At 41.7% G+C, this 13,376-nt stretch overlaps 1 protein-coding gene across 2 annotated transcripts in view; it reads right to left on the minus strand.

The window, feature by feature from the left end:
- LOC115216446 (probable D-lactate dehydrogenase, mitochondrial) overlaps positions 1 to 4,988 on the minus strand; it is an 80,173-nt gene extending 75,185 nt beyond the window's left edge. The window contains exons 1-2 of one of the 2 annotated variants that reach the window (XM_029785787.2): positions 4,799 to 4,988; positions 4,595 to 4,687 (exon numbers count right to left, since the gene is read on the minus strand). In XM_029785787.2, coding sequence (XP_029641647.1) covers positions 4,595 to 4,666 — 72 coding nt within the window. In that variant the 5' untranslated portion in view covers positions 4,667 to 4,687; positions 4,799 to 4,988. The remainder of the gene's footprint in view (positions 1 to 4,594; positions 4,688 to 4,798) is intronic. The other variant, XM_029785786.2, reaches the window with a different exon arrangement.
- Positions 4,989 to 13,376: the final 8,388 nt, after the last annotated feature.

A 13,376-nucleotide genomic window follows, 5' to 3' on the forward strand; every position in this document is an offset into this window, starting at 1 on the left:
TATCAGCGCTTTCGTCCATTCTAGTGGAGTCTTCAAATTGAACTATTTATATATATATATATATATATATATGTGTTTGTGTTTGTGTGTGTGTGAGTGTGTATACTTGTCTCACCTTGTCTTGACATCAAAGTGATAGTTGTAAATGACAGTCATACAAGCTTTCATTTATTTTCAGTATTCTGTAAAAGCATATCTGGACACAGGAAAATGTTACCTTGATGTGTGAAAGGAAGCAGAAAGTTGCCTCAACAAATTCCATCCGACCTATGCAAGCTTATTTTATCAACCCCTTTCATCCTTTCGGGGTAGATCAAATAAGTACCAGTCAAGCACCGAGATCAACGTAATCAACTTAACCACCTCCCAATATTGCTGGCCTTGTACCAAAATTTGAAATTATTATTATTATTATTATTATTATTACTGCTCTTTACTCTTTCATTTGTTTCAATCAATTGACTGCGGCCATGCTGGAGCACCATCTTTAGTCGAGCAAATCGACCCCAGGACTTATTCTTTGTAAGCCTAGTACTTATTCTATCAGTCTCTTTTGCCGAACTGCCAAGTTACGGGGACATAAACACACCAGCATCGGTTGTCAAGTGATGTTGGGAGGACAAACAGACACACAAACACACACAGACACATATATATATACATATACACGACAGGCTTCTTTCAGTTTCCGTCTACCAACTCCACTCACAAGGCTTTGGTCAGCCCGAGGCTATGGTAGAAGACACTTGCCCAAGGTGCCACGCAGTGGGACTGAACCCGGAACCATGTGGTTGGTAAGCAAGCTACCTACCACACAGCCACTCAGTGTAACCTAAGTTGTTGTAGCACTTCCCTTTACCCTACATTAAGTGCGTTAGGCCCTGACTTAATTAAGGCAAAGAAACTCTCCTGAAGACCAGTAACAGGAAACAGACTCAACATGCAGACTCAACTTCAAATAATATTATTCCACACTGCCTAATAGTATTGAGTGCTCTGCTTCATTGCCTTCCACAGCAGTGTGAAACTACCAGCAACTATAATCCAGGCAATGGTATTTTATAACTTCTTTGGTCACAGTCAGAAATATTATATTACCTTAATTGTAATATATCTAGTGAAACAACTTTGTTAGTAGAAATCTGATATAACTTCACTGGTTTGTATACGCCCAATCAAAGATATTCTACAACTTTGTTAGTTTGTACCCGGAACCATGTGGTTGGTAAGAAAGCTACTTACCACACAGCCACTCCTATGCCTTGACAAGACTTTGATATATTCATCTATTTTACTGCAAACCTTGAACAAATAACTGACCCATTATAGCAAAATCCAAAGGTCAAGATGTCGAAAGAAAATAACCCAGTATTCATCAGACTCAAATGTCAATAGTTATTTGTCTATTTAATAATATTCAGTTTATTGTATACAGATGCATCACAACTTGTTGGAAAAGGTTAAAAGATGAGACAAAAAGCAGACATACAAGTAAAGGATGACAGTATATTCATGTTCATGTGAAGAGCACAAGGTGGGCGGGCAGGCCACCTTGAGTGAAAGCCTGACATACAACTCTCCAAGAGACTGTTTTATAGTGAACTGGCAAAAGGCAAGTGCACACAAGGTGGACAGAAAAATGCTTCTGGGACACACTGAAAGCCTCACTGAAGAGCTTTGGGATCAACCCCTGCACAAGGCCGTCCTGCCTAGTGAAGATGAATCAAAAGAGGTGCTACCTTCTACAAACAGAACAGGACTGTAAGGGCAGAAAAAACCATGCAAATACAGAGCCAGTTCCTTGTCTTCAGTTCCAAAGCTGTAGCAGAGCCTTCCAGGCATGCATCAGACTGACTGGCCACAGCTGGACACACTGTGCTCCATCGTCTCCCATGTAATGTTCTTCCCCATCGTCGACAACAACGGACAAGCTAATAATTTATGTTTGTGTTGGTATTTATAGTAGTATAAATATATATACAGGTTGCAGGGAATAAATTATTGCCTAAATTACGCAAAAATGAAAATAATACTGACATCTCATTTTAACAGATATGTTAACCACAATTACATAAAAATATCTTGAAATACTAAAGAGTAAATGTATCCAATAAAATCGCCATTGGCTTCAACCACGGCCTCCAGACGACTTCAGAATCTCCTGCAACAATTCTGGGTGGTCTCCTTGTTTAAGTTGGGGAATGCTGCCATAATCCCTTCCTTCTGTTCATCTTTGGTGTTACAAGGAGTTTTGTTGGTCTCTCGCTCAACTACGACCCGCACATAATAACCAAGAGACTTGCAGTCTGGGAAGTTAGGTGGCCAGATGTTAGGGGTGATGTGGTCGCAGAAATTGTCTGACAGCCAAGATTGGGTTCTCATGCTTGTGTGACATGGTGTAGAGTCCTGTTGCGAGACATAGGGTCTTCCAGCAACTACTCTCTTGACCCAGGGTAGGACTATCTCCTCCAGGCACTTGATGTAATTCTCCGTGTTGAGTCTGAGTCCATGTGGAAAGATGAATGGAGGCATAACAGCGAAAATCATCATCATCATCATCATTTAACGTCCGTTTTCCATGCTAGCATGGGTTGGACGGTTCGACCGGGGTCTGGGAAGCCAGGAGGCTGCACCAGCTCCAGTCTGATCTGGCAGTGTTTCTACAGCTGGATGCCCTTCCTAATGTCAACCACTCTGTGAGTATAGTAGGTGCTTTTTACGTGCCACCGGCACAGGGGCCAGGGGAGGCTGGCATCGGTCACGTTCAGATGGTGCTTTATAAAAATATATAATAGCGACAATTTACCCATCGCACCCTGTTTACAAATATACATAAAACATACACACAGTATATATTTGCGAATGTGTATGTAAATGCTTCCCTTCAAATGGTTTCCTCGGTGACTGCTTCAGGTGAAAGTCCTAAGTCCTGACATATCAGTCACTCACATCTGAGCACAGTTTCTTGTGATTATAAGCCAACGAATGTGATTACAGAACTCCACAAGTGCACATGTATATTTAATTATAGAGTAGCATCTTTAAAACATTTCGTTTCACCAATTTTAGAAAATCCCTTCGTTCTCTCTGTCTATCTATCTATCTATCTATTTATCTATCAAGCGTGCGCGATAGAAGATCTTACAAACGCTTATCCAAACAATGTTTAAAAATGTGCAATCTTCCTATACAAGTTAATATTTCCAAAAGAATAGTTTCGTTCTCCCGACTTTTTGGTGGACCCTACATATTGCTTGTACAGGTGACCAGAAAGCCGAGTGAAGAAAACTGTCTTTAGAAATGTAACCCTGTTTACGTCAGGCTACAGACACACACAAACACACAATGTTACTGGGTCAATCTAAATAAACTATGACACTACCATAGCATTGAGTACTTCTTCAACAGGTTGTTATAAACTACTTCGAACAACTAAGTCCGGCAGAGCACTTTAGAGGAGCAGAAACCATTCAGCCCTCCGTCTCAAAATCGAAAGACACCCGATTTAGAAAACAAAATATTGTTTTGCTCACCAGAAAACTCTAAACTAAGCAACTCACAGACGAAACGAAGAGTGTGGTTAGATGAATATAGTGGAAAACTTACAAGATCCACTCAATTTCTGGCTGTGGAACCAGGAAGAGAACGGGTTAACTCTAAAATAACGGGCATCTGGATCAACTTAAACATGTAAACTAATAAACTATTTTATGGCAATGAGTAATATTTTTCCTCGTTCGTTATAAAAGAACATGTGTGTGTGTATTGAAACTAACTAAAGGAAAACAACTTAGTACATAATTGTATATATATCTTTTATTCGGCTGAAAAGTTACTTAAAAGAGACCCACGGATGGAAATTTCGTGCAGACTAAATACAATGAATGAAGCTCTCGGGTTTTGTGTCACTAATAGAACTTGACAGCCGAATCACACACACACATATATATATGTATATATATACATATATATATATATATATATATATATATATATATATATTATAATATATATATAGGTTAGTGCATAACTGTGATAATCTACTCACGCACACCCAAGTATATATACATATATGCGTGTGCAAATATATGTGTATATATTGATGTTTGTATGAACTTATATATACATATAGATATCCATATATATATATATAATATATATATATATACACTTATGTATGTATGTATGTATATATATATATATATATATATATATACACTTATGTATATATATATACACTAATGTATATATATATATATATATATATATTATATATATATATATATTTATATATATATATATATATATATATATATTTATATATATATATATATATATATATTATATATATATATATATATATATATATATATATACACTTATGCATGTATGTATATATATATATTCCTGATCAGCAGTATACACGAAAATTAAACTAGTTACGTAAATGTATTCAAATATATTTATATATTTAATTCTTCTCGGATGAATTGAAGAGTGGGACAGATAGCAATAAAATACGATAAAACAAAGGTAATAATAATCATAATAATGATAATTAAGGTAAAAAAAAATAACAAACTGTAGTCCTTACCGTTGTCAAACATCTGCTCATGGCACCGGAATGGGACAGAATTCTTCCCAACCTGAGAACTCTGAAGGCCATTTTTGAAAAGTTTCTAATTCACTAGAAAAACAAAAGAAGGAAATATCAAGTTTTGAATAAGCTAAATGCTAAAAAAAAATCGAAAGAATAGCAAATTAGGCTCGTTTGCTGAGGTAAATATTGGTTGTTTACCTGAGACGAGATGGTAAATTAAATGTCTTGGATCTGTTTCAGAATAAACAAAGTCAAGGACAAAAACTGCGCAGGGGAGATAATCAGTGACGAAAACAAGTCTTGACGCCCACCACAGGACCTGGAGTGAAATGTTTGCTTCTTCACATTTGGTTATCTTAGCCAACTGCCTGTTTTAGCCAACAATTTGGCATGCACGCACATAACCACCCCACACACACATGCACACACGCACACATACATATATATATACACACTTATGTGTGTGTATCTATATATATATATATATATATATATATATATACCTGGATAGATAGATAGATAGATAGATAGATAGATAGATAGATAGCCAGACAGACAGACAGATAGATAAATAGATAGATACATAGACAGACAGACAGACAGATAGATAAACAGATAGATACATAGACAGACAGACAGACAGATAGATAAATAGATAGATACATAGATAGACAGACAGACAGATAGATAGATAGATAGATAGATAGATAGATAGAGAGAGGACTGGCAAACCAGATGGCTGCACGAGGCCCCAATTTGATTTGGCAGGGTTTCTACAGCCAGATGCTCTTCCTAACATCAAGCACTCCGAGAGTGTAGTGGGTGCTTTTACGTATCACTGGCACGGGTGCCAGTCAGGCGGCACTGGCATTGGCCACGCTTGAATGGTGCTTTTGATTCTACTTAAATATAGAGGTCCCTTAACTGCACCACTTAAATACCGGTGCTATGTACAAAACATTTTAAATGTACACTGTGTGGACGTGTAATGACACCCAAACCCTAACTCTAACTAACCCTAACCCTAACTAATTCTAAAACTACCCCCCACCTTAATATCATTATGTTGATGCATTGGGACCTCTGTATTTAAGTAGTGCCGTGCTTTTTACTTACCACTGACAAGGTACCAGTCAGGCAACACTGGCATTGGTCACGCTCAAATGGTGCATTTTACGTGCCACCGATTTGGTTGCCAGTTAGGCGGCACTGACATTAGTCACACTCAAATGGTGCATTTTATGTTCCACTGACGCACATGCCAGTCAGGTTATACTGGCATTGGCCACACTCAAATGGTGCATATTATGTGCCACCTGCACGGGTGTCAGTCAGGCGGCACTGGCATCGTTCACGCTTGAATGGTGCTTTTTATATACCACCAGCATGGATGCCTGTCAGGCGGCACTGACATTGGCCACACTCAAATGGTGCTCTTTACATCCCACCGGCACAGGTGCCAGTCAGGCAGCACTGGCATTGGCCTTGACTACAACTTCACTTGGTTCAACAGGACTTCGCAAGCATGGCATATTGCCCAACAATTGAAGGGTGCTTTTAAACAGGTCGATTATGCAACACTGGCATTGGCCATGACTATGCTCTCACTTGGCTTGCCAGGTCTTCTCAAGCACGGCCAGTCACCTATCATTGCCTCTAGGAGGCTCAACGTTTGAAGGTTGTGCTTCACCACCTCATCCCAGGTCTTCCTGGGTCTCCTTCTGCAACGTGAGTTGGTCACAATACAGAGGTGAGCTGGGGAAAATAACATGCAGTTTAATGCTGGAAAATTCCAAGCCCCACCCCTACCAACACAAGAAGCTCAATGGAAAGCAGATAGGATACACTGACCGACAAGGGATTCTAATCCCTGAATCAAAATCACTGCATTACCTGGGCATTAACAGGAGTGATGATGCATCTTTGCAGGTGCACATTACAGAGCTGGCAGTAAAATGCAGATGTCTGGAAGCAGAGATCCTTCAAACTTTCAAGATAAGAGGAAAGTAAACCAAGACAGTCATCTAGAGGTCTTTTGTTCTCGGCTGTCTGGATTACTGACCCCCATGCCGGTGGCACGTAAAAGGCACCAACCGTTCGTGGCTGTTGCCAGCCTACCCTGGCACCTAAAAAGCACCATCCATATGTGGCTGATGCCAGCGCCACCTTGACTGACTTCCGTGTCGGTGGCACATAAAAACCACCAGCCGATCGTAGCCATTGCCAGCCTCCCCTGGCACCTGTGCCGGAAGCACGTAAAAAGCACCCACTAAACTCATGGAGTGGTTGGCGTTAGGAAGGGCATCCAGCTGTCGAAACATTGCCAGTTCAGACTGGAGCCTGGTTCAGCCTCCTGGCTTACCAGACCCCGGTCGAACCGTCCAACCCGTGCTAGCATGGAAAACGGATGTTAAACTATGATGAGGATGATGATGATGAACTATGGTCACTAAACAAGGTAAAATTAACGATGGAACTCGAGACAATCCACTGAAGCTACACAAAGAACATTGATACAATGCAACATATCAGCTCCTGAAATAGACTGAAAGAGTTAAAATTCTACTCCCTGGAGTGAAGACAGGAAAGATATGCAATAATATCACGTGATCAGGTGACTGACCAGGCCATCAGATGTTGCCACACATCGCTGGTCACAATGCGCTTCGCCTCCACATGCAATAATATACATCTGGAAAATCCTAGAAAAACTTGTTCCAAACTTTGGTATTGTCACTTACACAAACAGACAGATGGGTCACTACTACACGGTACCAAAGGTCTCACCATTGCCGTTAGGATACAGGACCAGATACTGCAAAAGCTTGGGCTTCAAAGGCCCACAGATCTTCAATATCCTCCCACAAAGCCTGAGAGACCTGCACAGCATGGATGTAGGATTTTTCAAAACAAAACTAGAATTCCTTCTGTCAAGGGTTCCTGATGAACTAGGCAAGAAACAAAGATGAGGGTAGCGAAGTGAAAACCCACATCCACCAAATGTGACATATCAGAGGAGGTTTAGTGAAAGATATATAATATATATATATGGTGGTGGTGACCCCCTTCGGTCAGACACAGACCATGGGTTTGCACCTAGAGAGTTACCCTCTGAGGCACAAGTCTGGGCAAGGTTGTTTTATGGAAGACCAGCAGTCGCCCATGCATACCGGCCTCCCCTCTCCACGTCACCGATGTTGTCCAAGGGAAAGGCAAGGGCCGATACAGCTTGGCACCTGTGACATCGCAACTCATTTCTACAGCTGAGTGAACTGGAGCAATGTGAAATAAAGTGTCTTGCTCAAGAACACAACACGCAGCCCGGTCCGGGATTCGAGCTCACAACCTCAGGATCGTAAGCTCGATGCTCTAACCACTGTTTCAGTAAAAACAATTAAGATTCAAGTGAGTTCCAATGAATTCACATGAAAGTGGTACTTAACTTAGATGCACCAGAATTCTTTATGGTATTAACCATAAAATAAATGGTATTTGTACGTTGCCAAAAATTTTTAATTGGCTATATAGTTAATTTAATTTAATGTAATTTAATGAACCCAACTTAAATCAAATAAATTGCTAATACTTCCTAATTCTATTCTAAGTTTAATAGGTAATGCTACTCCCTTAATAATAATATAAAGTATTTTCACTATGATTTTCACTATATTTTGAATAAACCTTTTACTATAGAAATTAATTGACCTCTAGTATAGACCTAAAGTCTGTCTTACAATGTATAAACGTTTATATAAATAGAAATAATAATAATTAAATGACCTCCTGCTCTAGTGTTGCACTTAAATCTCTTAATGTATTTTCCTCTACTGATAGCCTTTGACCCCTTTGATACTTTCTTTTGTTCTCTTTATATTCTTATACCTGCCTTTAACTCTGTAGGATTGGCAGTTAATAGCTGTATGATGGTCAAAAGTAATGTTCTCTTTTATAAATTATAAATCTCAGATTCCTGCAACACTGACCTAGATTTTCTGTCACCACAGAAATAAACTAAACCTTGTAGGTTGTGTACTTACACCCCTTCCTCCCATAATGTCCCATAATGTCCTTATTTGGGCGGTTTCTGCTTCACTGACTTCTTTTGCAACTTCTTTTAGCCAATATAACCAATCTCTTCTTCCAACATAGTAGTTTTGTGAAACAATTAGAAGTGTGATCAACATCTTCTCATATATCAGAAAATTACATCTACATTATTATGGATACATTCATCTTCTCTGAGTATGAAATATCTCCTCATATCTCCAGAAATTACACCTGCATTATTATGGATGGATTTATCTTTTCTGTGAAGCCAACAAACTTTTTTTAAAAAACCTTTTATAAAACTGTGCATCATTAGAGAACTTTTGAAGTCTGCTTACAATCTAACTTTGCTTTTCATAGAACTCTCTTCGATACTTCATGAGTGTAGCCTCACCCCCTAGGATGTTTGGAAAACTCATATGTGTTTTGGCTGATGAATACGGGACACTTGTATTTGCTGCAATATTTGCAGCTTTTAATAAAGCTGTTCTTCGTATGAAACAATTGCACTGAACAACTAATCCATTCTTGTTGCTTTTTTCTAGTATATATATATATCATCATCGTTTAGCGTCCGCTTTCCATGCTAGCATGGGTTGGATGGTTCAACTGGGGTCTGGGAAACCAGAAGGCTGCACCAGGCCCAGTTTGATCTGGCAATGTTTCTACGGCTGGATGCCCTTCCTAATGTCACACACTATATGTATCATCATCATCATCATCATCGTTTAACGTCCGCTTTCCATGCTAGCATGGGTTGGACGGTTCAACTGGGGTCTGGCAAGCCCGAAGGCTGCACCAGGCCAGTCAGATCTGGCAGTGTTTCTACAGCTGGATGCCCTTCCTAACGCCAACCACTCCGAGAGTGTAGTGGGTGATTTTATGTGCCACCGACACAGGTGCCAGACGAGGCTGGCAGACAGCCATGCTCGGATGGTGTTTTTTATGTGCCACCGACACAGGTGCCAGACGAGGCTGGCAGACAGCCACGCTCGGATGGTGTTTTTTATGTGCCACCGACACAGGTGCCAGACGAGGCTGGCGAACGGCCACGATCGGATGGTGTTTGTTACGTGCCCACAGCACGGAGGCCAGTCGATTTGGTACTGGCTACGGCCACGTTCGGATGGTTTTCTTATGTGCCACCGGCACTGGTACCACAAGGATACAAATTCCATTGATGTTCATCTATTTTGATTTGGTTTGATTTGATTTGATTTTCACTTGCCTCAACAGGTCTTCACAAGTGTCACAGGAAGGAAGGTATGCACAGGTGGACTGACTACGTCCCAGGTAGGGGCCACGGGTTATGGCTTCACTAGTCTTGCCGGGTCTTCTCACGCACAGCATACTTCCATAGGTCTCGGTCTCTAGTCATTTCCATGGTGAGACCTAATGTTCGAAGGTCGTGCTTCACCACCTCGTCCCAGGTTTTCCTGGGTCTACCTCTTCCACGGGTTTCCTCAACTGCTAGGGATTGGCACTTTCTCACACACCTATCTTCATCCATTCTCACCACATGACCATACCAGCGCAATCGTCTCTCTTGCACACCACAACTGATGCTTCTTAGGTACAACATTTCTCTCAAGGTACTAACGCTCTGTCGAGTAAGTACACTGACATTACACATCCATCGGAGCATACTGGCTTCATTCCTCATGAGCTTACGCATGTCCTCAGCAGTCATGTAGCATGGCAGTTCGTACACATGCATCATACAGTCTGCCTTTTACTCTGAGCGAGAGGCCTTTAGTCACCAGCAGAGGTAAGAGCTCCCTAAACTTTGTCCAGGCTATTCTTATTCTAGCAGTTACACTTTCAGCGCACCCACCCCCACTACTGACTTGGTCACCTAGATAATGGAAGCTATCAACTACTTCTAGTTTTTCCCCCTGGAAAGTGACGGAAGTTGTTTTCTGCAGATTTTCGGAGGTCAATGTTCCCGAGCATCTGCCACATACAAAAACTATCTTCCCAGTTAGCCTACCTTTGACATTGCTGCACCTCTTATATGTCCATAGCTTACACTGGGTACATCTTATAGAGTTTCTACTTACACCTTTTCTACTGATCGAGCAGGGCCATCTTCCTGAAGACATTTGTGGATTGTCTACCTTTCTACTTATTAGTACTTTGGTTTTAGCTAGGTTGAGTCTAAGGCCCCTCGATTCTAAACCCTCCTTCCACACCTGGAACCTCTCCTCCAGTTCTGATAGTGACTCAGCAATTAGAGCAAGGTCGTCAGCATAGAGGAGCTCCCAGGGGCAACCTGTTTTGAATTCCTCTGCAATTGCCTGGAGCACTATGATAAATAGGAGGGGGCTGAGTACTGAACCCTGGTGGACCCCAACCTCTACTTTGAATTCTTCTGTGTACATGTTGCCAACCCTAACCTTACTTACGGCATCTCTGTACATGGCTTGCACAGCCCTCACCAGCCATTCATCTATCCCTAGTTTCCTCATTGACCACCAGATGAGGGATCGGGGGACCCTATCAAAGGCTTTCTCCATGTCAACGAAAGCCAGGTACAGGGGCTTATCTTTGGCTAGGTATTTCTCCTGCAGCTGCCTTACCAGGAATATAGCATCAGTGGTGCTTTTCCCTGGCACGAACCCAAACTGCATCTCATCTAAACTAACTCTCTCTCTAATTTGTTGGGCTATGACCCTCTCCGTAACCTTCATTACCTGATCCAACAGCTTGATACCTCTGTAATTATTTGTATCCAGGGCATCACCTTTACCTTTGTAGCAGTTGACTAGTATGCTGCTACACCAGTCATTGGGTATGACTCCTTCGTGTATCACCTGGTTGACTATACGGGTGACTCGGTTATAGCCGACACTGCCAGATATTTTGAGCATCTCTGCAGTAATTCCTGATGGGCCTGGGGCTTTCCCTGTCTTCATGCTTCTAATTGCCTTAGCTACCACGGAACTATCAACTCGGATAGCTGGTCCCTCTGTTGGGTCAACATTCGGCAGACTCTCTTTATCCCATTCATTTTCTTTATTCAGCAACCTTTCATAGTGGCATCTCCAAACCTCTCTCTTTGCATCCTCATTTAGTGCAAGGGAACCATCATCCATGCGAAAACACTTCTCTCCTACCACATCACGATTCTCTCTCACACACTGTCTTGCAACATGAAATACCTCAAGTCTTTCATCCTCACGGCTCAGAACATTGGCAAATTTTTTCTTATCCGCTTCCCTTCTGGCTAAATAAACCTGTCTCCTAGCTTCCTTTCTGGCTGGCTGATACAATTCCCTGCTACCACCGTTCTTCCAGTCCTTCCAAGCCTGTCTCTTTTGTCTAATAGCCCTGTCAACCACAGTGTTCCACCACCATGTTACTCTGGGTCAAGATGGTACTTTGCTCCATCCACAGATCTGGTCAGTGGCTGTCAGCAGATTGTCCCGTAGAAATCTCCAGTTGTCTTCCACATTAAGTGAAGCTATATCCCCTTCTATTTCGTCAAAGGCTTCGAGTAGTATGTCTCTAAATCTCTGTCCATTTGCAGGATCTTTAAGCTTCCAGACCCTTCTCCTCCAAGCTGGTCTTCTTCTGGGCAACCATTTAGCTCTGATCCTGAAGTCACTAACTACTAATCTATGTTGAGGAGTACATTCTTCGCCTGGAAAGGTTTTGGCATTTATAATCAGCCCTCTTTCCCTTTTTCTGGCAAGGATGTAGTCAATCTGGCTGGTGTGTCTGCCAGAACGGTAGGTGACTAGGTGAGAGGTGGGTTTCCTGAAGTTGGTATTGCAGACCATAAGGTCATTTGCATCGCAGAACTCCAGCAGCCTGGTTCCCTCCTCATTACGAGAGTCAAAACTGTAGCCTCCATGGACGCCCCCGACATGCCGTCCGACATGTCCATTGAAATCACCTGCCACGAAGAGAAGGTCACTGTCATTTGTCAACGAGGTAGTCCGCAATAGGGTGTCATAGAATTGGTCTTTTTGTCCTTCCGGTAGCCCTGGTTGAGGGGCATATGCCGAGATGATGGTAGCTGTCCTATGGTGAAGGACTAATCTAATTTTAATTACTCTGTCACCCTTGTCCTACGTCCTGGTTCTGTTTTGTTGTTTATTTTTTATTTTCACCGTTATTGTTTTTACGTTTTTGTATTCTTATTGGTGTCACGTATTCTGTATTTTTGTTTGTGTACTTCGATCGTTTTCCGTCCTTTCGTTGTATACATTCGAAGCTTTGGGCTGGCCATATCGGAGCAATCTCAAGATTAATCAGCCGAAATTGCTAAGATGATCTGGTTCTTGACTGATGATGAGGGCTTCGAATGTCCCGTCCTGTGGTTCTTGTGTCGTCTCTGTGGTGTTTCATGTTCTTGTCCATGTCTGTATTTAATTTTACTGTTTACCTATATAATCGGCGGCTACGTATCCACAATTGTCCTTATACGATAAGTATATTTTTTTCTCAAGCTTTGATACGACTCTTAATCTGTCTCTTTTTCTCTCTCTCTCCCTCCTCCCTTATTCCACTTCCGTTCTTTCCCTCTCCATCCGTCTCCCCCCCCCCTTTCTACGTTTCTCTATCTCTCTCACCTCCAGCCCCCTCGATCTGTCTCTTTCTTCTCCTCCCTCGTCCACCTTCTCTCCCTTTTCATCTGTCCCTTTCTCCTGTCTTTTGTTCTCACGTGACAGCTAGCCGCTGTTGAGCGCTCTTTTCGTTTTCAGCAGCCTCAGAAGCAACACGG

This window comes from Octopus sinensis, linkage group LG10 (genome assembly GCF_006345805.1).
Source record: "Octopus sinensis linkage group LG10, ASM634580v1, whole genome shotgun sequence".
NCBI lineage: Eukaryota > Metazoa > Mollusca > Cephalopoda > Octopoda > Octopodidae > Octopus > Octopus sinensis.